This window comes from Gobius niger, assembly GCF_951799975.1.
Source record: "Gobius niger genome assembly, chromosome: 12".
Classification (NCBI taxonomy): domain Eukaryota; kingdom Metazoa; phylum Chordata; class Actinopteri; order Gobiiformes; family Gobiidae; genus Gobius; species Gobius niger.
The window spans coordinates 22,889,281-22,916,754 of record NC_136863.1 but is presented as its reverse complement, the minus strand read 5'-3'; the positions used below and the strand labels follow the sequence as shown (position 1 = coordinate 22,916,754).

General features: G+C 39.8%; 1 protein-coding gene across 1 annotated transcript in view; it reads left to right on the top strand.

The window, feature by feature from the left end:
* Positions 1-27,474, top strand: part of kcnq1.2 (potassium voltage-gated channel, KQT-like subfamily, member 1.2) — a gene marked incomplete at its 5' end in the record, with an annotated part of 130,010 nt that overhangs the window by 4,585 nt on the left and 97,951 nt on the right. Inside the window, 12 exons of the mRNA XM_079567323.1 lie at positions 2,646-2,736; positions 8,646-8,772; positions 8,907-8,985; positions 9,168-9,264; positions 9,352-9,492; positions 12,419-12,529; positions 12,602-12,697; positions 12,920-13,060; positions 14,081-14,237; positions 15,512-15,538; positions 17,374-17,427; positions 17,662-17,779. Coding sequence (XP_079423449.1) covers positions 2,646-2,736; positions 8,646-8,772; positions 8,907-8,985; positions 9,168-9,264; positions 9,352-9,492; positions 12,419-12,529; positions 12,602-12,697; positions 12,920-13,060; positions 14,081-14,237; positions 15,512-15,538; positions 17,374-17,427; positions 17,662-17,779 — 1,239 coding nt within the window. The remainder of the gene's footprint in view (positions 1-2,645; positions 2,737-8,645; positions 8,773-8,906; positions 8,986-9,167; positions 9,265-9,351; positions 9,493-12,418; positions 12,530-12,601; positions 12,698-12,919; positions 13,061-14,080; positions 14,238-15,511; positions 15,539-17,373; positions 17,428-17,661; positions 17,780-27,474) is intronic.

The window sequence follows — 27,474 nt, the reverse complement described above, 5'->3', positions numbered from 1 at the left end:
GAGAAAATAATTGGACATTAGTTCATATGTGCTGACAGAGGAGACAATGCACTTTGTGACAGTTTTTGTTTCATGTGGATTCCTCCAGTTATGATTGAGATATGAGCCAAAAACAAAGACATAACCTCAATAGACCTCAAATTTAAACTATTCACCTTATTCCGCCCCGCCCACTTTTGCCACTTTTTGCGTTGTCTCGGTACTTCCGTTGTACTGACACTTCCGGTCGAGCACGAAGCCCGTTCATTTAAACGGAGAACGAGGTAAAACATTCTCCACTCAAATCTGATGTTTAACAGATTGATTTGCGTAAAAGGGCTCATTGCTCACAATTCATGGCGGCGCCCGCGCGAACTCCCGGAATAAGGTGAATAGGCTCTTAAGAATGTTGTGATGTGACTCTATTATCACTTGATACAATTTACTTAGATGTAACCACTTAAAAATATTGTTACACTCTTTTTTTTTAAAGCCATGATAATATTTAGTTTTTACATTCATGGTTTGGCCTTTATGTTGGCCAAACCTGAATAAACGCAAAGTTAAACGCGGGAAAAGTTATTTTGTAATATATATGTTAATGTAACCTCTTAACCCCCACCTGAACCCAGCACATTTTCTCCAGTTTGGCTTTAACCGAATCTAAAAGCTTCTTGAAATAAGAGTCAAAATAGCGATGAAAACGAGAAAATACAAAAAACAAAAGAGCAACAAAATACGTGACGTAAAAGCAACAATAACAAATTTTAAAAAGCTGCAAAAACACGTCTGAAAAGCAAGGAGAAAAGCATTGAAGAAAGCAGCAAAACAATTACAAAAACACGGGGAAAAAAATACAAAAATGCGACAAAAACTCAGCGGCATTGCAACAAAAAAGTCTCGATCGGTTTTGTAGGCCTTAGCTTTCAACTGAGGCGTTACTCTGGCATATAGGCAGTGAGCTCCAGTCGAGGAGCTTTTAGATTTGGGTAAAGCGGAACTGGAGAAAATGTGTTTGGTGATGGTGGGGGTTAAGAGGTGAATTATTTTTGTACTTTGACCCACGTCATTATCCCATGCGTCGCGGTGACACAAACCGCTCACATGATCCTATCAATGACCTACATGAGGATAACATCTTTATACTCTTCCTAATAATACAGACCAAAACATTGGTCTTTGGGCTTTGTTTTGGCTTTTCATTGGCACTGCACCTCACCGGGGCTTTTCCTCTTCAAACAGCTGGTGAGATCATGAGCGTTGAGGATTCCAAACAAAAAAGGGTGTATTTTATGTTAAGCAAGGCTGCACATGAAGCATTTTATGTGTATAACCAGTAAGTTAAGAGATGTAAAAAGAAGTGGAACATGTATAGGAGTGTGTGCCGCCACATACACTGCTAATCCCTGTTCCATCTGGGCACGGGGCAGTTGGTGTCTATAGGGCGATCCTGCTCTCCGATCATTACCTTGTATCACCCCTCTCGGTTTGTAATGTATCTATTCTCTTTCTTCTCATGTGCGTGAAAATATAAACTCCAGAAATAAGACTTATTATTATTATGGGCCAGCCTAATGTCCTCACTCTGAAGAGCTATCAATGTACCACAAACTATGTAAGCCCTACATGTATGGAAATGGATCTTTGTAAAACATGATTTATGCTAGGACCTTACATAACTGGAGCCACGCACATATGGCCACTGCACTTCCTCATAATGGAGCTGCTGCATGCAAACTCTTGACTCACAGGGATTATTTCTGTAAAATACACAATTTGTCGTTAATCTCTAGTTCCTGTCAAAAATGGCAACTAAAGTTCCTCGGAAGGACATGGGTGATAATAATGTCATCCTAATAATAACCACATTTTTTAACCCCACAATAAAAATAATTTGGTTAATTGTGGTCCACTTATTCCTCGCTTTCCTAACGCATTCTTACATTGTGATTCTTTCAGGGTGATGTTTGCAATACGGTTTTTAACGTTTTTGTGCGCTTCTCCCATTTTTACTTGTTTCCGCCAAATAGAGATCCTCCTGAGGCACCTAGAGCACTTGAGAAATTCTTTACCTCACTGCTCTTTTCTGTTTTTCCCATGATGCCGTGCTGGCCTTGCTGTTTGTGCTCCGTGTCGTATATGCTCCGATAGATCGAAGGTTCTCCGTGGAATGTGCGTTGCTATAGAGATGTGGGAACATTCTGTGAGCTGCTAATGCAAACAGATCATCAAGACCCAAAACACCTCAGAGGACACGAGGCTAAACAAGTGTGCATAACATGTGCTACCAAATGCACTGTATAGTGTCACAGCAGAAGCAGACTTTACTACATATTAATAGAGGAGTTTATTGTGGTTTTGCAATTAGCTTCAGTAAATACAGTTGTTCAGATACAGATGTTGTATATAAAACCAATGAGCAAAATTAACCATGTTTCTTCGGTTTCTACGGGCATTACGTTCAACCATGAACTCTGTTGGCCTATATTTTACATTTAGATGAAGAATGTAGATGTTTTGTGTAATGATGGTGTGGTGTATTGATACAAAATGTATATTTTTCTCTCAACTCAAGCAGTTACAGGATAGTTACCGCAATGATAATAATAATAATAATTATAATAATAATTATTATTTTTTCTAACTGGAGCTTTATCTTCTTACAGCTTTGTCATGGTGCTGGTGTGTCTAATCTTCAGTGTACTGTCCACCATAGAGCAATATGCAGAGTTCGCCACAGGAACCCTCTTCTGGATGGTGAGTAACCTTATGCAAAAGCTGCCTTTGGTTCGCTGTACAGTGTACAACCATCTGTTCTGTTCTTGTACATGTCATTTTACCAACTGTGGTAGGTTACAAAACTCTGCCTAGATAATCCCCCCTACTCTTTTTTTTTTGCGTTCTATGCTAAATTGCTTGGCGATAGTGGCTCAGTTGGTAGAGAGGGTCATCTTATAACTGGAAGGTTCAAACCCTGGCTTCTGCAGGTGCACACTGCTGTTGTGTCCTTGAGCAAGACACTTCACCCACCTTCCCTCCACTGTCATTGTACACTGTTGTATGAATGAGAGTGAATGGGTGAGTTCCTTGACATAAAGCGTTTTGAGTGTATGTAGTTGGAAAAGTGCTATATTGAGCTCATTTAGCATTTATCTCCCACTAATGACTGTGATTTGAGAGGAAGGACGGCATTTTCATTTCCCGCTGTCAACAGATGAAATAGTGTTTTCAAAAGAATAATGGCCATTTTAAAAAATAAGGATTTCTTTACGTATATTTCATAAACATGACCTCCTTGTGTCCCCTTTTATGAGGTAACCATGCTCAAATCAAATATCGTTTATACTGAAAACAATTGAGTTGTTGTTTATTTGCATTTTCAAAAGCATTTTGCACAGTGTAAAAGTTGTTTTTGCTTACAGCCACACTGCGTGACATTTCACCCAATAATAGAATAAGATGCAAGCTTTTTATTTGCACATATTTTTATCGTAAAAAAAAAACCAAATGTCTTACCTCTCCTAAATCCTGATTGTAACTTTACTGTGGAGACGAGCGGGGACGTCTCCAGCTCGTCTCCATGGAGATGATGAGTAAAGACAGCCCAATATGAGATTTAAATAGGTTAGGTCCTCATCCATGTCCATCCTGTGATTACCGACTGTAAGAATAGCATTATCTGTGTCTAGCTGGTCATTAGGAGCATGTTTTGTCTTTCTGGCAGCAGTATAAGACAAAATGTGGCGCAGTATGGCTTTAAATTTTTGGTTTTGGTTCTTAAGACGATCATCTATGAGCCCCGCACTTGGGTTGCCAGACCCCATGGCTAAAATCAGATTCCTTCAGTTGTAGTTTTAGTGGCTTTTTAAACTGAGCAGAGCGCAACCCCACACACATTAAGAAAGCATAGCCTACACAACTGTACAATACTAAACTATTCAGGTGAAGTATCTGTTTATTAGTTCATGATGCAGTGAAGTTTCTCCAGTGTTGCTGCAGTTCTCTTCTTTTTCCACATGATGGTGATAAAAGATCTCTGGTGGGTAGATCTCCTTTCTCCCTGTGCTGTGGACAAACTGCCCCAAAAAGTTTGTACTTGAGCTTCTCAGCTTTCCTCCATTACCCTGTGTATGGATTTAACTTATTGTGATATTTAGTAGAAGTTATTGCATTTCATTTGGTTCCTGGTAGGCTGCTCTAGCTGGTACTCGCTGCTAAACGGCTTATTAGGCCATTAGTGCTGCTAAGTGCTGCCATAAATCCAGAGCTTAGAACAGGTAGAGAAAATTATTGCTCCTTTTTGGAAACTTTACAAAGGCCTTGTATCATCCGTCTTTTAAGAACTCACAGACAGACATGGGTGAACTCACATGTATGTTAGCCGTGCAGAGACCCTGGGGGCACACAAAGGACAAGAGGGGAAACTGGGTTCTCTAGGCTTAACAGAGCGAGCCTGCATCAAATCTCTCCCGCCAAGTGGTCATTTTAGCCAAAGGTGGAAGGTACACGCTTTACTTTACTAAGTAACTAATGCCCCAAGAGAGGCCATAAGCGCTACTGCAGGTGGCGTTGAATGTTGCGTTTTTTTTACTCATTAATTGTCTGTGAGAGTAAATACTACGCTGACAGAAAAGACAAAGGGAGAGAGAGATATTGTTCATCCAATTACACAATGGAGATATATTTTTTCACTCAAACTTGGCTGTTAATACTGCTTAAGTGGCGCTAGACCACAGTTAGCTTTGCCCGTTAGCCTGTTAGCTTCTTGTTTGTGATTCCATTAGTGTGTATTGGTGCTCCTACCCGGTGGCAGGGAAGTTGCAATTGTGGTTTTCTGGCCAGAGACACCAGGGGGAGACGAAAGAAAAGGATTTATTAAGTTACTTAGTTTAACTTTAAGTTAACATGCTGCTCAAAGAAGTGACTTGAAGAACCTTTACTTTGAACGATTACACAACAGTATTTCCCTGTAGCAGTGTTTCTACTTTTTGTTTTTATTGTCATTAAACCATATTATGAATATGTGCATATTTGTTACTCATCTTTGACGATAACTCTGACTTAACTTGTGATGCCAAGATTTCTGCAGCCAGTACCATTGCTGTCATTACTAAAGCACTGCATCATAAAGATCAGCGCTTTTTATAGAAGGTACAATTGACAAAAAAATTATAAAATTTAAATTGTATTTGTTTGAGTATAGGGCTGCTCGATTATTGAAAAAAAAAATAATCACGATTATTTTTGTCATAATTGTAATCACGATTATTCAAACGATTATTTGTTGCCTTTAAAAAAAAGTCTTTATTTTATTTATATATTTATATATATATATTTTTAAAAAAATGATGCTGAATATTTTCTGTTTTCTGAACAGTCATAAAAGTACAAATGATTTCATGTATGCCTTGATTAAAGAGAGGTCCCTGTTTCACACCTGCCCCCTGCTGGCCAGCCATCACACCTGCGCAAGTAAACTGAGCAGCGCAGCCTGCTGACATCATCACACAGCGCTGTGAGGGGAAAATAATCCCAGCGCCGTGAAATAATGCAAGTCTGCTTTGCCAGAAAAAAAGGAAAAAAAAAAATCAGATTATGCTAATTTTGTAATCGTCTAGTGTAATGATCGAAATCGTTATCGAATTTCAATTAATTGCACAGCCCTATTTGAGTAGATATCATTTTTCTCCCTCCCCTATAACTTTTAAACATTTGACATAGTATCCCTTCCTTTCTTCCATTTCTTGTAGATGCTGTGTGTCCTGATGTGCTGCTATATATGCCTTGTTTGCTTCATGCCTATTTTATTTAGGATGAGGGGTTTGTTCACCAGGCATTCACTGAATTGAATTTTCTGTGCACCTGTGCGTGGTAAATTTGTCGCACACAGAAGTCAATCCAATCATTTCTGATATAACTGTATAATACCCACTTTCATTTTTGAGAGGGTTGATGAGATTAGAGCTGACTGAACAGGCAGCTGTTTTGTGGTAAACACAGCGTTTGTGATACACCTTCGTACATCTGGGTGACCTCATTTACGGATTTATCTGGAATAATCCATTCACTTTTTCAAAATCTGTTTGAATGTGTATTTTTAATTTCAAGAACGACAGTGGCAGAGAGTCAGTATTAGAGACTGAGTAGTTGTTTACGAGCCCAACCAAGTCTTTTAGGTCACTCATGTTAATATAATAATGTTGATGAAAAATGATGTAATACAAGCCAAATCAAATTTTGTTGTAATAATTTTATTTTATACATACAACCCCCATCCCCCATTTCCCTATAATGAGTGGTTTGACTGGCACTGCATTGTTATTCGTGCTTCATTGGTGCAGTGTTTTTGCAGTTAGACTCGCGGTTTCAAGTGTCATACGAGAGTGGGTCAAGGTGCAGTCAGTTCACGCAATCAGTGGCCACCCACATGGACAGCCACCCTAAGATTATGCTCCCTAAATATTATGGATACACACAGGTTAATGAAGATAGTCCTTCATTTGATCTACATATTCAAGATCTTTCCCCCAAATAGAATATAGCAATGCAATAAATATCAAACAATACATTATCAATATTACATTATCGATATTGCAATGGTTTGTCTGATAGAGCAGTGTTTCCCAATCTTTTTCTTGCAGTGTAGTGACATTTGTGAGTGACTCAACCATTTCCAGCTGTAATAACTGTATTTACAAGCTATGGGGACCCAGGGCTAAGCTTTAGGGATGCTATTTTTTGTCCCGATCCATAGGTTACACATACTTACAATAGCTTATACAGGCAGTGTTCATTTCGTCAACTAAAATATTTAGTCATAATTTTAGTCAAAGTAATATTTTTGCACTAACTAAATCAAACGTTTTTCATGAGACTAAAACTGGGACTAAAATATCCAGATATTTTTGTCGACTAAAATAAGACTAAATATGAATGAAAAGAAGAGACTAAAATCATCCAAACTTCCACTGACGGTTTGAAAGAACCTCATATCATGTACATTCACTTCCATATATTCATGTGGGAGAACCTCCAATGATTATAATAAATGCTATTAACGCAAAGTTGACTAAATTTGTATTAAATTGAATTGACTAAATTTACATGCAATTTTAGCCAACTAAGATTTGACCAAAATGTAAAAGATTTTTTTTTAACTAAATCTCGACTAAAATTCTGTTTCATTTTCGTGAAAAGACTTAAGACTAAAACTAAATTAAAATATGTCAAAGTTAACATTGTATACAGGAAATACAGTAAAAGAGGTTTTGTTTCATTTGATCACTTTTAATGTGTGATGGCGACACCATTTTAAGAAATGAATTTGAGATATTTGTACTTGACAGTTTGTTGATAAGAGACACAGAGTTGTGGGTGAAGGGAGCTACTGCTCTTGAAACTGTGTGATCTGCCACATCCACCTGACAGCAGTTTCATATTCACTGTTTAGTGAGTCTTTGAATGTTTTTTTTTTTCCCACTATTTGATTCTATTTGATCTTTTTTATGACAGATATGCTTAAGTTTAAATATTCATCTGACTTTTTTTTTTTTCTCGTATCACGTAGTGGGTGCACCAATGGGTGTATGCACTATGAAGTGTTGAAGCACTGTTTACATTCATAACAGATGCCATCTACAGAACGTAGACCCTTATCTCTTCGAGTCGAGTGTGCTGGTATTTTTCATGTGGCTTCAATCACTTGGCCATTGACCGCGCCTCAATAACAAAAGAGTTATCGCCCTCCATCTGTGCTCACAGGTGGGTGGTCCTGCTTCACAAGACCACCTCTGTGTCTCCGATGCGCTTTGTCTCACACTCGCCTGTCATTACCATCTCATTTCATTTGGATAGTCTTGGCCACTGGAAATAATGGCTTTGATAATTTTACAGGTTACTGTGACTTTCATTTTCTAAGTCTGGGAAACAGGACTCAGACCAATGTAAAAAAAAAAGAAAAAAAAAGCTTGAAATGTAACAAATGACACCTAATATTAAAGAAGAACTAAGTACCTTGTTGACCTTAATAAATCCTTTTCGTAGTCCCTCTGGGGGTAATGCAAGTGTTAATGGGATCATTGGGGGTCTTTCATCTCCCCCGGTGTCTCTGGCCAGAAAACCACAATTGCAACTTTCCTGCCTACGGGTCGGAGGCACCAATACACACTAATAGAATCACGAAGAAGAAGCTAACAAGCTAACGGGCAAAGCTAACTGCGGGCTAGCGCCACTTAAACAGTATTTACAGCCAAGTGTGCGTGAAAAAAAATATCTCCATTGTGTAATTGGATGTACAATATCCCTCTCTCCCTTTGTCTTTTGTGTCAGCGTAGTATTTACTCTCACGGACAATTAATGAGTAAAAAAACCGCAACATTGTGCTACATTGTTGCAAGGTTTTTCTGTACACCATCTCATAAGTTTGCTTCAGACCATATCTGATCAAATCAACTAGTTTTGTGACGTGACTGGAATATGATTTTCACAGCTCCACCTCTGCACACACTACATGACTCAAGTGAGGAAGTGCTGAGGTGTCAGACATGTTCGGTGTTAATCAATTTTTCCATCAGCCTTGAACCAGTACATAATGTGAAAATATTTGACATTCATTACTTGCATATACAGAACTGTCCTTCTTGACCCAGTTCTGTTGTGTCCCACAGGAGATGGTGTTGGTGGTGTTCTTCGGCTCAGAGTACGTGGTGCGGCTGTGGTCAGCGGGCTGTCGCAGCAAATACGCCGGCATCAAAGGACGGCTGCGCTTTATCAGAAAGCCCATATCAATCATAGGTGAACCTGGCATTTCCTATGTCCCTTTGTATTCTTTTGATGTGCTGCTTTTTAGATGTTTAAACACTTTCTTCATCAAATATTTCCACAATACCTGAGTGTGTTTCCCCTCTGGCCTCTGGTCGTTCCCACAGATTTGATTGTGGTCATTGCATCCATCATTGTGCTCGGAGTTGGATCCAATGGCCAAGTCTTTGCCACATCAGCAATCAGGTACAATATGAAACATCACTGAATGAGATATATATTAGATATATTTTAAACTGGGTTGTAAACTTGTCGTGAAAGGTTGAAGGTGGGTACTGAAGCTACACCAGTTGTGAACCTTTTTACATTTTGTAGACAGCCTTCCGTTCTAAAAAGGTTATGTCAAATGATAAGATGCTTTTGTGCAGGGGTATACGCTTTCTTCAAATCCTGCGCATGTTGCACGTGGACCGACAAGGCGGGACTTGGAGGCTTCTGGGATCTGTAGTCTTCATACATCGACAAGTATGTAGAATATTTCTATGCTGATGAAAGCCCAGTGGTGCTGGATGACTTTATTTAATGATTTCATTTGTTCTTTTTTTTCTGTAGGAGCTGATCACAACCTTGTACATTGGTTTCCTGGGTCTAATTTTTTCATCGTACTTTGTCTACTTGGCGGAGAAAGATGCGGTCGATGAGGAGGGCAAAACTGGCTTCTCTAGCTATGCAGACGCCCTATGGTGGGGAGTGGTAAGTTTGCTCAATTGGATAACTTCATTAGTCATTGTTACTATTATATGAAAGTAGAGTGGTCTTAGAAAATCTTTGAAGAGGAGCATGAATCTATAATTTACAAAGTTGGCCAACAAACAACATGCCGGAAAAGCAACAATAAAACAACGTAGAAGTGACTCAAGAGCGACAATAAAGTGACAACAACGTGATGACAAAAATTATGAAAACGTGACAAAAACGTGACCAAAAAATGACAAAAACAATGAAAAAGCAACAAAAACCAGACAAAAAAATGGACAAAAAAGCAATAACAAAAAAATTATGACAAAAAATTGTCAAAATGTGACAACAAAAAAACGCTGAAAAAGCACAAAAAAAAGGCAAAAAAATGCAGCCACAACATGACAAAAAGATTCAGATCAGTTTTGTAGCCCTTAGCTTTCAAACAAGGCGTTGTACTGTTGCACTCCAGTCCAGAAGCTTTTAGATTTGTTTGTCGTTGTTGAGCGGTATTCTTGTTAAAATTCCATGCAAATGACTGTATTTGTAAGCAGCACGGTCTCCAAATGGGCTGCTCTACTGCTGATTTGTGCCGTGAAACTGCAATCTCCTCCTTCCGATTGCGTCTCACTTTGGTTGTTTTGGTGAACCGCAATGTTCACGGTAACACTCGGGGCAGGTGGCATGTCTGGCTGTTTCCCTTTCTTTGCGGAGATTCACGTTTCTAAGGCAGTTAATTAAACATTTGAATCGAAAGCCCTGGAGTAATGAGAAACCTATGGCAGCTTTGTGCGCGGGATCAGCAGCAGGTCACAACGGAACAGCGATAAACCATTCACCTCTGGGTTTTCAAACCCCAAAAAAACTTTTAGCGCACCAATGTAAAGTGTCAGTTCCTTTAATTAAAACTTTAATTGTGGGATTACTGCCCATTATGTAACACAGGTTTGGAGGGTCATGGAGCTCCCTCACGTCTGTGTTAAACGAAGTGGAAAAGCTGTTAATTTTCAAGTGCAAGTGAAAATAGGCCGTAAATCAAAAGGGTCACTGTTTTGCCACTTTTGTATCTGTGAAAGAGTGAACTTGTGGGGCTTTGATCCTGTGTTCTTGCCTTTCAGTTGTTGGAAAATGAATTAAGCGCATTTACTGGAAAAATGCAAATCGTTTACCGGTTTGTGTGGTTTATTTTGGTTTCGTTTCACATTTGGGATGTGCAGGTGCAGAGGAAAAGCCAGCGCTATGATTCATATCCCCTTTTCCCGGCACATACAGTAGTCTCTCTCAACGCCTCAGCCGATTTCGAGTGCAAATTACCCATCATCATACTACTGTGCAAAAGTTTTCGACAGATAGTTGAAATGCTGACAAATATACCTCAGTAAGGTGTTTGTGCGGTACCGTTCGGAGTGTCACTTTTCACGCTGATGTGAAGCAGGTTTTCTCCTTTATTGTCTGTAAGCACCACTCAACTTGAGCTGTCAAAAGAAGGTTTTTTAGTCGTGACATTTGGGGCCTCTTATTGGCCATCCACTCTTCTCCTTTCCTGCTCCCAAATCCCCTTTAAGTATCTCACCTTACAGCGGCCTTCGTTGTGCTTCACAGTCCATGGACACCCTCTAAGGCCGAATGTGTTACAATTGGCTTGCTTTTGAGAGCCGGTGTGAATACAAATGCCAGAGCTGTTTCTTTTCTCGTCAGATTCTTACACTCAATTTGGGATTAGAGCTACAAAGATGGACTTCTGTGCGGAGAATAGAGCTGTGAAGACCTGATCTTGGTGGTTTAAAACTTGTTTGGGAAAAAAAATAGAAATATATACAGAATATATACACATTTAATAACAATGTGTCACTCCTATTTGCCCAGGACTCATTCAGATTCCCCTTAAAAAAGATGTATTGTCTTTCACTATTACATTATTTGATAGACTTTTTTACAAAGACAGTTACAATACTTAGACGCTTTTTTATGTTGAAATCTACATATTCTGCAGTGTAGATCTTTATTAACCTCTTAACCCCCACATGAAAAGAGCACATTTTCTCCAGTTACCCAAATCCCAATTACCCAAATCTAGAAGCAAAAAAGTGGCAAAAGAGCGACAAAAATGTGACGGAAAAGTAGCATTAACACAATTAAAAAAGCGACAAAAAGACAACTTAAGAGTGATGAAAAAGCAACGAAAAAGCCATAAAAAAGTGACAAAATTTAGATGAAAAAGTGATGTGAACACGATAAAAAAGCAATAAAAAAAAGCGTCAATGCAACAAAAAGCGATTTAAAAAAAATTTCAACGGAAGAAAAACACTTCCAAAATGACAGATGCACAACTAAAGAAAGACAAAAAAACCTGCCAGAAAAGCAACAGAGTCTTGACATGAAAAAGTGACCAATACACGCCAAAAAAAACTACATAAGCACTCAGAAACTCTTAAAGAAGAACTAAGTAACTTGTTTACTCTGGCCAGAAAAGCACAATTGCAACTTTCCTGCCTCCGGGCCGGAGTCACCAATACACACTAATGGGATCACGAAGAAGCTAACAAGTTAACAGGCAAAGCTAACTGCGGGCTAGCGCCACTTCAGCAGTATTTACAGCCAAGTTTGAGTAAAAAGATTATCTCCATTGTGTAGCTGGATGTACAATATCCCTCTCTCCCTTTGTCTTTTCTGTCAGTGTAGTATTTACACTCACAGACAATTAATGAGTAATAAACTTCAAATGAGGCATTGCACTGCCCTATAAGTTGTAAACTCTAAAGGCAGGAAGCCTTTAGATTTGGGTAAAGCCAAAATGGAGAAAATGTGCTCGGTAAAGGTGAGGATTAAGACGTTAAACATGAAATGCATGTCTTTTTTGTATTAGTTTTGCAACACCAACCCAAGCACAACCTCAATATTTGCCGGAAATATTGCCATTTGTTTTTGTGCTCCCTTTTAGGTGACTGTCACTACTATCGGTTATGGAGACAAGATCCCTCAGACGTGGATTGGCAAAGCTATTGCCTCCTGCTTCAGTGTGTTCGCCATCTCCTTCTTCGCTCTTCCCGCTGTAAATGTCGCAGTATAGCCTATACCTTACTTTGTGTTATGGACTCATTGATTAATTATGTTATTGCTTTAGGGGATCTTGGGCTCAGGGTTTGCCCTTAAAGTTCAGCAGAAACAAAGACAGAAACACTTCAACAGACAGATCCCTGCAGCGGCCTCGCTCATCCAGGTTTGGCCCTCTTTTATCCAGACTACACATTTTCTTATTGTCCTTGGATGTTAAGCTGCATGCCCCCATAGAGTATACAGTAAGAGCAGCAGCTTTTGAAAAATGAGACTGTTGTGTACTGTGCTATAAACACCTTGGGCTGTAGCCAACAGTTAAAAATCAAAAGAAGAAAAGAGAAGAGGGAAGAGCTGCGTTAATTACAATGTGCTGATAATGTTGCAGACCCTGTGGAGGTGCTATTCAGTGGAAAAACCCGGAGGTACCGCTTCCACCTGGAAATTGTATTTCCTGACTCCAGAGGCTGTGAACCCAGTGGACTCAGTAGATGGTTCCAGTCCCAACATCAGAAAACTCAACTTAACGGTAACTGCTCAAGTGACATTGACTGCTATAACTTACCTTTCACCCATTCTACTTGGAATTATTATATTCAGACACAGTCGCAAAGTGGCTTGGGAAAAATAAATAAATAAATCATTGACTTTCGTCTCAGCAAACCAACAACAACCTCCAAGTGTCTTTATGCACTCCTGTATTACTCCTGAACCTGTCCATAGACGTTCACACATCACGTAGGCCACAGTTGCACCCCGTCGCCTCTGCTGCTCCAGAATGACTCCAGGCTTTTGTTTGGACTGGACAAAGACCCAGTCAGTGGAGATGATGTCACCGCCGCCTTTCTCATGGGAGTAAACCTTTGTCTGGTGGAACAACAACAAAAAAATCTTTGTGTAGCATTGAACCCACATGAATCAGACCAGGTTTCTTCCGTTTCTTTCTGTCTCAGCGTGTGACTTTACAGTGGCTGGTAGCATTGTTAAAAAAAAATCTTTATTCATAATTTGATGTCCCGCGTTTTTTATTGCATCTCGCTAACTTTACCCACAAAGTAGTTTTGCTCGAAGTTTTTTTTTCCCTACCCATATTCCCACGATTCCCATAATGAGCCATTAAACTATGTTCATTTGTAATGAATTGCTGGCACATTATAAGCACGCAAATCTGATCCAATAATTTTATATAAAGCCCATCCTCATAACAGTTGCATAATTAGTGTGGGAATTGGCACCAATTTAATCACCATTTAGATGAGGCAAAACATTTGGGGAATCACATGCAGAGTGCTTTGCCCTCAATTAAACTGACCAAATATCCTGAATAGTCAGAAACTGTCTTAATCACCTTTGATGTACATAACCACATATTCTTCAGTCACATGTTGTTCCTGCCAACTAACGTTGGCCTTGGGGTCACAAGAAGTGTACCTTTAGTGCCGAATGGAAGTTGTATTGAGAACGAACGAAGGCCCATGTGTGGCACAATGGGGCAGTTGCTCTGGGAGGATATCTTTATCGATAACCTTCTTTTTTTGTTTTGCTCCAGAAAAGAGGCACCAAAAGGAGGTTAAAGTCTCGTGGTAATGGGTCCATGGGGGGTGGCGCGGTGTCCATCCCTCAGATCACATACGACCACATCGACGACTCCATGGGGAAGAAAGATGTGTCGTACTTCCTCGAGGAGCCCAGAGGAGCCGTGGAAGGTAATGTAATCTAATGGCTTAGAGATTCAGCAATATTCCAATCCAGACGTATGTGGCTTTATGAACTATGAACTTTGACTTGAGTAATTGTATTGACCCAGTAACATAGAATGGTGGTACTTTTTTCAGTTTACATTACTGTATTTGAGGTATAAAGTTATAATACTCTTTTGGATTTGTCTCATTGTCCCAAAGCGTTATTTTCGTTGCTTTCTTTTTGGATTTCCCTCTTGTTGAGTAAGTCATAAACTGTTTTGTACACCGGTCACCAGAGGGAGTGGACTGGTTGGAGGCAATACTGGCAGAAGTAGACATTGGATTTTAAATTGGGCATATTGAAAAATAAGATCATGGCTAGGCGCCTGACTTAACGTATTTTCCGGACTATAAGTCACACTTTTTTTCATCGTTTTTTTTGGCTGGGGGTGCTGACTTATACTCAGGTGCAACTTATAAATCAAAATATTTGATTTCACATTACTTTCACGCTAACAGCTGCTGGAGGGCGCTCTAGGCTTGTGTACCAGTATCTCCAGATCTGCAGAATACAAGGTGCAAGTAGTGAAATAAGCAGCCGAAAACCGTAATCGAGGCATAGTATTATTATGTTGTTACGGTACAGTTGTCCTACCTTACCATTTTGACAAGATAGCAGCCAGTTGTCTGTCAAAAGCTGATGGAAGTAATTACAGTCCAAGTTGTGATTAGAGCTCTCTTTACTGCCTCACTAGCCTCCGGTCAGAACATAGAGGTACAAACTGGTTGGTGAGAATGGTTGTTTTCGGGAGACACCTTTCATTAAATTGTTCGCATCTCTGGGCAATTAGCAGTTGGTTTGACTTCCCGTATTTAAAAGCCAGCCAGGTCAAATAAACTGACCCAGACTTCAGGTCCATAAACAGACTTAATGAGTTTTTCCTGTCCAAGAGTGCAATCATAAAAAGTGTCCATCGGAGTCATGACATGAGACATGAGTCATGACATCTCCAGAAACAATGATTTGGATAGCACCCAACTGTGTTTAGTTACAGTCATTTTGATTCACATATAGTTTCCAATCATCACTATTAAATTCTATATAAATGGACCCATAAATGTGTATTGTGTCATTCAACCTGTCCATCCAAAATTGATACCTTGTCCCAAATGGAGAGATTGCATGCAGTCTGGCTAAACTAAACCTTTGCTGAATCAACCATGAAGGTACTATGTTTGAAAATGTTACATATGTGTCCAATCCATATTATTCAGAAAGTGTTTCTGTGCTTTTGCAGGAATCACCAGGATGTTCAGACAAACGGGTAAGCCTCCTACTCAATTCCTCTCAGCAGTTTTATCATTAGCCCGTTTTCTGCTGGGGTGTTTTAGGGTAACAAGCCAAAAGTAGCCAAATGTAGAACTTTTTCTTCTTCTTTTCAAATCACTCTGAGTTAATCATTAGCCAACCAGTCTTTTAATGGGATCCAGACAGTATTTCAATTAGACTGTGTGACTGGGCTTTTGTCCTGGACCGGACCGAACCAGAGCCAGACTGAGATCTTCACTGGGTCCTGGACTGCTCTGCCAAGTCCACCGAGTGGGACCAGAACCAGGGCTGGCACCGGGCCGGGTACACAGGCTGGGACAGGACAGGACAGAAAGGGAGGGGGATATGAAGTTGATAAGAGCTTATTGTGGAGCTTCACTGGTCAGAAATAAACTGGGCTTTGTGTGATTTAGTCAATGGACAGATTATTGCTTCATTAATCTGTCTGGCTTCATCCCAGTCTCTGTCTGGGAGATACCACCTACCAACTCTCTGCACCAGTGTTTTAAATCTTTTAAGCTTTCACTTCTTCTAACCACGGGAAAATGAAGTAGAGTACATTGATATGTTCTTCAAACGTATCTTGAGTGTCAAACTTGGAAAAGCGATGAAACACCGTTGTCATCTGTGAACTCTTCATGGGAGAGTGAAAAAGAGGAAGGTATTGTTTATAAAGTCTGGTTTTGTTTTGTTTTGCTTCTCAGATAGGCAACATTTAGACCTTAGAAAGAAAGCAAAGTTTATTTTTCACTCAACATACTGTAAACTACTGTTCAACGTTCTTCCAGTTATGGGGAAAGAGTTATTTGATTTCCCAATAAGCATTCTTTAGATCAGGGGTCCTCAAACTACGACACGTGGGCAAATTCCGGCCCACGAGATGATTTAGCCCAGCCCTGACTTATAGAGCACAAATCCCTGAGTATGTCCAAAAAAGTATGTCTCTAGCCCATTCCTGTGCGGAGTAATGATTTTTTTTTTTTAAATCTAAAAGTATCATTCCAGCCACTAGGGGGCAACTTAAATAAATAAAAAATAATTCTTCACGTGTCCAGCAGGGCCATTGACATAAGAGATCAGGATATAAACAACACATTATAGCCACGTGGTAAATGAAGCTTACCACCACAGAGTGTGGAGTGAATGAGTAATGACTACAGTGTACTTTGAGAAACTTGTGACACAGGCTTGTAAATCTCAATACAAGTGTAAGGAGTGATTACTTTGGTCACATTACGCAATTATGTTTTACTTGAAAATAAAAATAAATGGAATACCTGTGGTATTTCAAATTAAAACAAAGTGTGAAGACTTGATTACTATTTTTGCAAATTTAAACAAATATGTGCCTGGAATCAAGTGTTGATCTTGTGGATATAGTGGTGGGGATGACTGTGCCAGGCTAGTAATTTCTACTTCACAATGAGGCCTGCTGCGTTTCATATGTTCTATTTTATGTAATAGCCAACCCGGCCTGGCCCCCCATTCACAGTCAGGAACGATAATGTGGTACCCAGAGAAAAAAGTTTAAGGACCCCTTTAGATAAATATAACCAGCAGAATACCATAGTCATTGGGCCTGGGATTTTAGCACAGATATACTGTAGATGCTTATCTTTTTTTTTCCTTTTTTTTTCACAGAAATTCCAGCATTCAAACCTTTCTGAAAGCAGAGTTTAATATGCATTTGTTGTAATACTATACTGTTGTTGATAACGGTATAATGGTACAATGACATTTTTATTTCATTTCTGCATTTCCCTTGAGTGCATGTTCTACTTGATCTTTGTTTCTTATGGTTCTTGTTTCCATATTTTTGCATGACTTCAGGCCCTCCGCTCCACTCTTGGTCATCTTTCAACTTGAGCTGCCCTGCATCTCCAGGTATCTTTCACTTTCTCTAAAGGACCTGCAGACATTTTTTTTTTTACATTATGTTACTATATTGAACTTATTTGGACACAATAATCACAACATAACCCAAACCACAATTTGAAATGGCCCCTGTCAGCAAATCTCAAAACCTGCAAACCTGCTCTGAAATACTAAAATATTCTGTTCATTTACTATTGAAAGTACAATTATTGAATGTACTTTTTATTTGATTCCTGTTTGCAGTGAAGAAGAACTTGGACAGCAGCATGTCCATTGACATCTCGCGGGCGAACAGCCTCACAGACGAGCTGGACTGCATGAGCGACGACATCGCGCTGCCCGTCGTCACGGACAACAAACAGTAAGTCCCGCCCCTCATCCATCAAACCCGCGCTGACCCTGCTCGCCGTACATAATGCTGATTTCTCCACTCGTCATAGTACGCCAGCGCCTTTTGTGGGAGCGCTCTATAGCCCCTCAAGTTGCTTTTTTAAATCAAGTTGTTTTGTTGAACTCTCTTGTGAGCTAAAGAAACACTCAAGCACCAGGGCCATATCAGGTTAGAGTGATAAAAGAGGATTATTCTTCCAGTCTGGTGGGAAATGTCAACAAGTCCCTCTCCAAAGGTTGTTGGACAAGTATTTGGGTAATATAGTGTACTTTTCAGAGAACCAGATATTGGGTTTCAACGGAGTCTTATTATCTCTTAACACTGTAGCTTAGCTCTATGTTCTGAAACGGATGTGATTCTTGTATTTGTTTAGCAGTTCATGTTTCTGTCTTGAGAATTTAATTGGATAAAAAAAGATTTGGGATTCAGGCTCGGTAAAAAGTGTTTACCGAATAATGGCAAGAAATTGATTGTATATTAGAGTGATTTTGTCGTCTTTTTTTCTCTGATCTTGAAGTAGTTAGCCTGTTTGCGACAATCGATTTGAAGCAGCATTTCAGATGCAGATAGAACATGTCAGTTCACAGTTCGACCACATAAAACTCAATAACACGGAACTGAAGTTGTGTATTGATGTTTTGTTGCTGCGAGGGCTTGTGTTGTTTATTGTATGCAAATGTCCGGTCTATTTTGCGCAAGGCGCTTAATGCACTAGAGAAGATGTTGTTGGGGTTTAATGAGCATGAGTTTGACCAAAAAACAACACAACAGAAAGTTATAAATGCATCCCATGGGCCATGGCACAGGTGAATGAAAAGAGCTCCAATCTTTTCACAAAACAGCATTTGTTTTTTCTTCCCTGTACTCACTATTTTGTGCACATTGGAGAAGTCAGGGGAGTATTTTCATTCACGTTTTCATTTGGGATTTCGCGAGGTCGTGAGCTTGATAAGAGAGTTTCTATAATCTCAGCCCATGAGCATTTGCGGGTATGTGTGTGTGTGTATTCCAGTGTGCATTAGTTGCACAGTTTGCCCGGCTGCTGTGACCCACGTCAGCAGGCTCAGTCCGAGCCACTCCCATGACAGCTGCTTTGTTTTGCCCCTGGTGTCACGCCATCAAGGACACCACCGTCATTTGGCTTCTTATCTGGACATGCACGTAGTTCCACCCACACTGCTCCAGGCTAGAATTACAAATATCGATGTCTTTTTCTTTATATTGCCAGGAAAAGGTTTTTTTTTTTTGTATTGTTAAAAAGTTTGGTCAATGCCAATAATGAGACAAGAAAAAGTAGCTTAATTTTAATGTGGATCCAAATCACTGTCCTGGCCTTGATCTGGGAGTATTTCCTTTCATTACATTCTGCAATCTGAAAGCCACCAATATCCAGGGTTTGTATTCGAGAATTCAGTGGAATTTTGAGATGCAGATAATAATACACAAATACGGGAAAAAGTGAGGTCTGAAGTCTTTGATGGTACATACTGTATCTCCTCGAATGCTTTAGGCTAGTTTCAACATTTCTCCTTTTACATTGAGTGTCTTTCCACTATCGTTCATAAAAGTCCATTATGGAAAATTAACATACTGGCATAAATGTATATAAAAAGATTTACATTTATAAGTTGCAGTTTCGTCATCCGTGTATGTGTGTGTGTGAACTTAAAAGTTTGCTGTAAAGGAAGTAGTACATGTGCTATCATCCTGTCCAAAGCAAAACACAAATACGCACATCCTTATCCCAGTCCAAACAGTCAGGCCTGATTTACTCCATTGATTGTGTTTTGGTCTGGGGCTCTCAGGGGACCTCCTGCTGCACTAATACTCCGTGTGCACTTCTCTCTCTCTCTCTCTCTCTCTCGTCTCTGGGATTTAGTGAATAAAGTCATAACAAACGACAAATAAATCCAAAAGCCCGAGGTGCACAGATCCTGTGCCTCATGGGGGAACAAAATGTTTCAAATCACTTCAAACTGTCCCCAAGCGAGGAAGCCCTTGCTTTACTAATGCAGTGTAATGTTGTCCCAGAGTATTCCTACATACTCAAGTGAGCAGATAATACAGTATGATGACATTTTCTGGTCATTAGCCATATCTATTGTGTCCCATGTTTACAAAGCTTCACTCTAGTCTAATTGTTACAAAGTCATAGAGGGTATATGCACATGCACTGCTTTTCCCCTAATTATTCCCCTAATGTTCAAAACAAACACGGGTTCTTATCATTCGAATGCAAATTAAAATTAGCTGGAGCTTCCTTTTTGGATGTATTGCAAATAAAGTATTGCAAATAAAGTCATCTGGATTGGTTTACTTTCAGTTGCTATTTTGCAAGACAAAGTTGTTTTTTTCCAACATCATAGAAAGCTAGCTTGTTGGCTAATAGCAGGAACTGAATAGCTACACAAACACGAGAACCTTACTTTTGTAAAAGTCACTTAGTTCTGTGTGATAATCCATGTGGTCCCAAAATCTATAGGAATTGTAAATTTAGCTTGTTATTTTCAATGTCTTAAAGCAGTACTAAGTAACTCATGCCCCTAGAGGCCATAAGCGCCACTGCAGGTGTCATTGCATGTTCAATTTTTTTACTCATTAATTGTCCGTGAGAGTAAATACTACGCAAACAGAAAAAACAAAGGGAGAGAGGGATATACTACGTCCAATTACACAATGGAGATCATTTTTTTCACTCAAACTTGGCTGTAAATTCTGTTTAAGTGGCGCTAGCCCACAGTTAGCTTTTCCCGTTAGCCTGCTAGCTTCTTCTTCATGACTGTATTAGTCTATTAGTGTATTGGTGGCTCTGACACGGTGCAGGAAAGCTGCAATCGTGGTTGTCTGGCCAGAGACACCAGGGGGAGATGAAAGACCCCCCCAATCATCCCATTAACACTTTATTAAAGATTTATTAAGGTAAACAAGTTACTTAGTACTGCTTTAATTAGAATTGACACTCTTTTGGTTTCTGTTGCTATGCTGTTACAGTGACTTCATCTCCATAACCTCTATTCATCGTATAGACTTTTGCATTGAAAATCTAGAGCTGCATTGAGAATATATGCCCAATAGTAGTGTAAAATACCTGCAAGTTTTTAATACTAATACTGTAAGCATGCATTTGTTTTTTAACCCACTCCTGAACCAAGCACATTTTGGCATTACCCAAATCTAGCAACAGACAGACAAAAAAGGAAAAAGGAATGGGGGAAAAAGTTGAAAAAGCAACAAAAACAGACCATGGAATACTACGAAAACACAACAAAAATGTGACAACGCGACTAAAAAGTTACAATCCGTTTGGTAGGTCTTAGATTTCAAATGAGGCATTACACTTGCTTTCCAGGCGAGAAGCCTTCAGATTTTGGTATACTCAGTTAAGGCGGTAAGAGGTTAAACAGATAGTGATAGAGAATCTCATTGCAATCGCACTTAGGTATTCGCCATAAATTATAGCACACATTGTCAGTAATCGTCTGTCAGATGCCCTTTTTCCTGTTTCACACATCCTCCTCCCCTCTGTCCCGTCTCAGACCAGTAAAGACCTGCCTGGCCCACCTGCAGACACGGCTTAATTAGTTCCCCTCTTGAAGCTGGAAAAGCAGATAAACAATGACCAGCCAGCCGCGCCACGGGACACTGCTGGGCAAAGACACATGCATCACGGGACGGCCGCTTCAAGTACAGGGGCCTCTCTCTACTCAGCAACCGGCGCCTTTTGTGTCCCGCTTCGAACAAATTGACTTTTTGTCTGTGGTGACTCTGTATGCCGCTCATGTGCACTGTACTCCAGTATTGATAGCATGGAGGTGCAACCATCCATCGTCTGCAATCTTATTAGCCTGTAAAGCTCTATGCGCTATGTTTTTTCACCAAGTGCTGGCAAAGTTCAGGAATAATTTGCAATATTTAGCCGTAAATCAAACGCTGGGGCAATAAATCCTCCCAAGCTCGCTTTCCTGGTAATTATTAGGATGACAAATGACTCGCCAAAATAGCCAGGCATGAACGTAGATAAATGGTTTTGCGTTTCCAGACTGTACAGCAGCTGCACTGCTTTTGCCTGAGAAAGCTTTGTTACATTGACACGGATAAATAAACAAAACACTTATATTTGATTGTATTCCTACTATTTGAATACTATATAGCAGCTTTAGTATTCCAATTCCATCTCACTAACTTAAGAGTCTGCCAAAGTTCATTTGATCTTGTTCAAAGTCAAGATGACCCTTTCCCGTCAGTACAGATGCTGCACTGTCTTGAAGGGCGTGTCGTCTGCTGCTTCTTCTTCCAGTAGCCTATTAAAAGCACCTGTAAAAATACTCTCCTCTCCTGCCCTCCTCTTTCTTGCTCTTGTGAATGAAAACAGTGGTCTGCAGCAGCACCTGAGCAGCCTGTTTGTGTAGGACGTCCCGCCGCTCTCTCCAACTCTCTCTCTCTCCCGTTCCACTCCTCGAGCTCAGGTTTTCAGATGTGTGCCGGCCGGGCTGGTTTATTCAGGTGTGGCGACCAGCATTGCCACCGCCCTGCCTCTGATGTCGGGTCCAGGTGTTGAGCTGCGTGAGAGGGCCCAGTGTTCGGCCTAATGTAGGTGAACAGAGGGCCTCTTGATGGAGCTCGTCTGTGGGGCCTTGTGGTTTCGGAGCTCTTTCACGCGGAAGGCCTGGGCATATACCTTAGACTTCGCTAATGTGAACCTGTAGCACTAAATGGAAATGGGCTGAGGGCAGGTTTTTTTGTAGGAACCGACTTTGAAGTGCACTGGAACAAACTGTTCCTGTGTTGCTCTGTGTTGTGTAGCAAAGCAGCTTTTAGGCATGTCAAACACACTGGCTGCTTTGGTTCTGTAGGAGAGGATTTCAGACACCATAGACTTGACTGGATTGATTGAGTTGAGGATGTTTCACCTTTATCTACAGCGGCTTCTTCTCACTTGACTGACTGGTTAACCGATATCTGAAAATCTCTACGTCAGTGGAAAATTGAGGTAGACAGAGCCTACATTAACATATTTGTTCTATGAATACAGATGATACCTTAAAGAGCAGGAATAGTCAAGTACATAAATACACATACTCAAATTCACAAAAATGTATAAACAACTATATTGGCAAAAAAATAATAGGTTGCTTTAGGAACAATACCGTTTTATAATAAACAGTTGTCCTGCAAAATTCTGGCAGTTAGTTCCTAGAAAATGCATCAAAAGAATCTTCCACTTCCTCATAATACCCAGAAATGACTCAATTGAAACCACATATTGGTAACTATTCTGTTCCTAACTGGAAGCCTCTAACCACAGTGCATGGTGGGTATTTGCTGCATTTGTCTTGCTGCAAAGCCAACTTCCATTTACAGCAAAAATGTAAGCCATGCAAAGGATTACCGGTAAAATAAAAGATGAAATGAGTCACTACGGGGGGATCTCTGTAATATATTTTGTGCAGATAAAGAGACAGCATTGGGTAATCTTGACGGACCTAAATACCTCTGGAACCAGACGGTTTAAAGCAGGCAGGACAGGAGACTCAGGAACTGCCTGGACTATTGTTATAACAATATCACTATGATAATTTACTAAACCATTTCAACACAGTGTGTTCCATTAAACTTAAACAAAAGTACTAAATTAGGAATTAGTTTGGCTATAGTGTGTTTCCTACAGTCATCATTATTGGCTTTTCCTCATGAAACCGAGTACACATTTTATTCTGAGACAGACAGAAGGCAGATTTGCTGTAGCATTGTGGGTTGGGCCGAGCAATTTCAGGGAAAAGTAGATATTTCTATTTCTGAGAAGTATTGCAATTGTGGTTAGACTTGTGATTCCTATTTTATATTAAAGATTCAAATACGTTTTAAACATAAGTACTTGAGAAAAGATTGAAATATGAACGACTTAAGTAATGCTAATTATTGCTAAACTAATATAAGGATCACTTGAACATATAGTTGAGGTCTGAATTTTTATACATAATGAAACTCAGTGGAGATGAGCTACAGTTTTTAATTTTCTATTCCCTAGAAAAAGAATTGCGGTATCGCTATTTTGGAGCTAATGAACATTTGTACAATCAAAAATAAAACACTTACTTACTTACTTAGTGATTGGATTGAGCTCACTCTGTATTGGCAGACCCCTCAGGAACTATGGAAATGAAACATCTATACAGAATGAATGAATATAGTGCATACAGTGTGTTATTCCATGTGCATATTTTATTGCACCCTTTTATATTATTTGTGTTTAAGTAGAAAATGCTAATGAATGAAAAGCAGATCATGGCATGTGAGAAAACACTCCAATAGTATTCTGTACCTATACAAAAATGATTTCAGGAACCAGGATGTTGATTGATCAGTTTTATGGGTCACTTAGATTTCCCAAGAGTTTGACTTGTTTGAAATCTTTTAGTGCATATATTTGAGCCCGTCTTGCTGAGCCAAGAACTGTACAGTCAGCAGAAACCGTTGCTGTGGAGGAGGGGCGTTCAGGGATAATTCCACTTTCCGACCAGCAGGCTGCGCTCTGGCACCGTTGCCCCACTCTCTCCTCTGGCAGTGCACACACAACTCTCAAATGCAGATTTAATAATTTTCTCTTGTGAGGCTCCAAGGGAAACACAACGCGCGCGCCCGAAGTGAAGTGAAAACGTCTTTTTAAAAATCGTTTCATGCTTTACAAACGACTTTGCCCATAACCAAGGCCATCAACACCCGCTGACGTGCCACTGCTTTCCTGCTCCACCACCACATCCTTGTTTTCCATTCTGTAACATGAAGATAGGATGAACTTGTAGGTATTTAAGATAACTGGCTAAACTACGTGTTTTCTGTTAAGGCTAAATCAAATCATTATTAAAATTGAAATGGTTACCATTACAAAATTGCAAAGGCTGCAAATATTCAAGTTCAAGTTAAAAATAGGTAAAAAGAAATAAGAAGCTACTAAATGAAAACATTAGTCGAGGTCCAAATGCATTCCTAACTTTCCACATTTTAACATCCCAGTTCTTCACAGGGATAAGTTTAGAGGCACATTTCACAACTTGCAGTGTCACTTTTCAGGGTCACTTTCACTGCAATGCTAGAAAACTAGCCTTCAAGTTATTAAAATTGATCCAGAGGCCTTATAAAGAGATGCACAGTTTTTATCACACAAATGCATGAGCTTACAATACATTATAAGAGGTCAAAACAAATTTGGTACCATTACTAGAAAAACAAATCAAGTATAGTGTCTTTAAATAATGTGCTCTGCAAACAACACAATGTGCTGTCTCGTTGGATCTCAATGCTTTAGTGAAGACCTTTTCGATGTGGTGAGATTCATGTCATTTGTGTATAAGTTTAATTGCAACTTTAACAAACAAATCGCAACTTTAAAATCGCATCACTTGTTGGAAATGTTGCAAATAAAATTTTTCGCTGGTAAAGTTTTCCCTGTGATTTGGTTTTAGCTGAGCTGTGAACATTAGCGGTGGTGCCGTAGTTCCCAAACAGTTGATAAGGTTTGGTTTCAAGATAAATCTTTGGGTACAGACTTGTTTTTTTTTATCTTATGACTGTGGAGCTATTTTGACCTAATATAACACTAAACTTAGAATGATTAAAGCTAAATACTGTTTTTCCATTTCTGTTTTCTGCTTGTTGAGTTCAGTATCTTCAAGCTGTTTCTCTTTTTCCGTCCTTTTACGTTTGGCTTGGCGGCAGTACAAGCAGCCGTGAGTTTCAGGAAATGCACTGCGCTCTGTTGGAAAGTGAGGTATATCTGTCTTCTGGCCAGACCTCCCTCTTTTTTGGGGGGGGGGTCAATTTTATCAGCTGCAGCTTACGGGAAACACAAGTCATCCATGTGTGATGGTCCACTGTTTTGATTGTAAGCAGCAGGCCAATAGAAGGTGAATGAAGAAGCTGATGGTAAAAGAAATATTTGTGATATGAATAATATAAGGGGAAATTATTGTATAAGATTGGTTTCAAGATAAAGATAAGATCTACATTTGAAGATATTATATTATGCTTTATTTGGCCTTTTTAGAATAACTACAAATCCAGAAGCATACACTAACCCATGAAGTGAATCTCTGCTGGCTCAGAGTGAAGACTGTTTGTAATGGTGGCAATTTGAGTTCTGAAATAACTAATGCGAGCTCTCTGTTCAAGACAAATTCCTAATACAGGTTTCATTCATGACGTTTCATACACAGAGGAGGTGGAGTGTTTACAGGAATTGGACAAAAATTCCTCAAGCATAAAGTGAAACATATGCTAACTTTTTCCTCGAGGGAACATTATAACACGGTTTAAAGCTCAAAAGTTTACTCAGCCGCGTATGGGATTTGTCTGTGTGGTGTAGCTACTGTTTCCGTGCAATTTTCAGATCTCTTGAGTTGACAGTAAAGTGTCTGTCCCTGAGCTTCTGTTCAGGGCAGTAGAATAATAACGGTAATACGATCTCAACAGAGTTCAATTCAAGGTAAGGATCGTCCGAAGTATTCCAGATTTAGCATATTGTACATTAGATCATCAACAACACATTTTCTGTGTAACTCTTTTCTGTAGTTCATAATCATGTGTGCTGTTAGAATTATCCACAAGACTAATGTGTTGTTATTGAGATATTAGAAGTGCTGATCCAAAAGCAGCACATATAAATGGTCACATGATCGTGCAGTAATGAAGCGCGTGCAGAAAAGCAATGAAAACAAAGCCGTGCAATGTGGCCGTAAGGGGAGCAGTGAGATGAATTAGCATGACTGTAGCGTGTGTTTGTGCGTGTATGTGTGAGTGTGTGTGTATCTGGGGGAGTGGGGAGTGCTACTTGAGTCCAAACAGGATATTGTAGTACACTGGAGCACAGATCCCTCCTGCGGCACTTAGACTCAGTGGAATCAGGACAATGACAAGCTTCATCACCCCCTACACCGGCCCAACACATGTCAATGACCTAATTCACTCTCCGAATTCAAGTCCTCTCAGTCAGCATGATTTGAATGAAAGGCTTAAGCTTTTTACCATGTCGCAATGTTCTTCTCTTATCAAAAAGGTACCTGGAGCTGTGTTTTGACCCACTTGCACATCTTTGAGTGATCTCGGTATCTTCTCCAGTAGCTATTCTTAGTCTTAGCGGTGCAGCAACAGCTCCCAAAGCCCCTTCTGAGGCATATAAATGCTTTCATCAGATCTCCATCTCACCACAGCACCATGAGTCGCACAGCCTTTTATTTTCCTATTTTATTATATCTCTTTATTGAAACAACTGCGCAGCGAAGGAGAGCAAGAGGAGCAGCTGTTTTAGATCAATATTGCATTTACTGACTGACACATACACGATGGCGCAGCAGTTAGCGCGGGGCCGGACGGGGCCTTTCTGTATAGAGTTTGCATGTTCTCCCTGTGTCTGCGTTTCTTCCAGGTACTCTGGTTTCCCCAACAATTAAAACATGTGCAGGATGCATGAATGACAAGAGGGGCCACTTGGGGCCACTTCTATGGTGGGGTCCATAGCTTCCACAGTAGTCTGTGGGAGTATAGAAGAGGGTAGGAGTACTTGATTTATTGATGTTGAGATACAGAAATATTGTTGAACCAGTGTTTAAGTGTATAATTTCTTCAAAATTAGCAAAATTCTGGTATCTTCATTCAGTTAAATTTGTTGT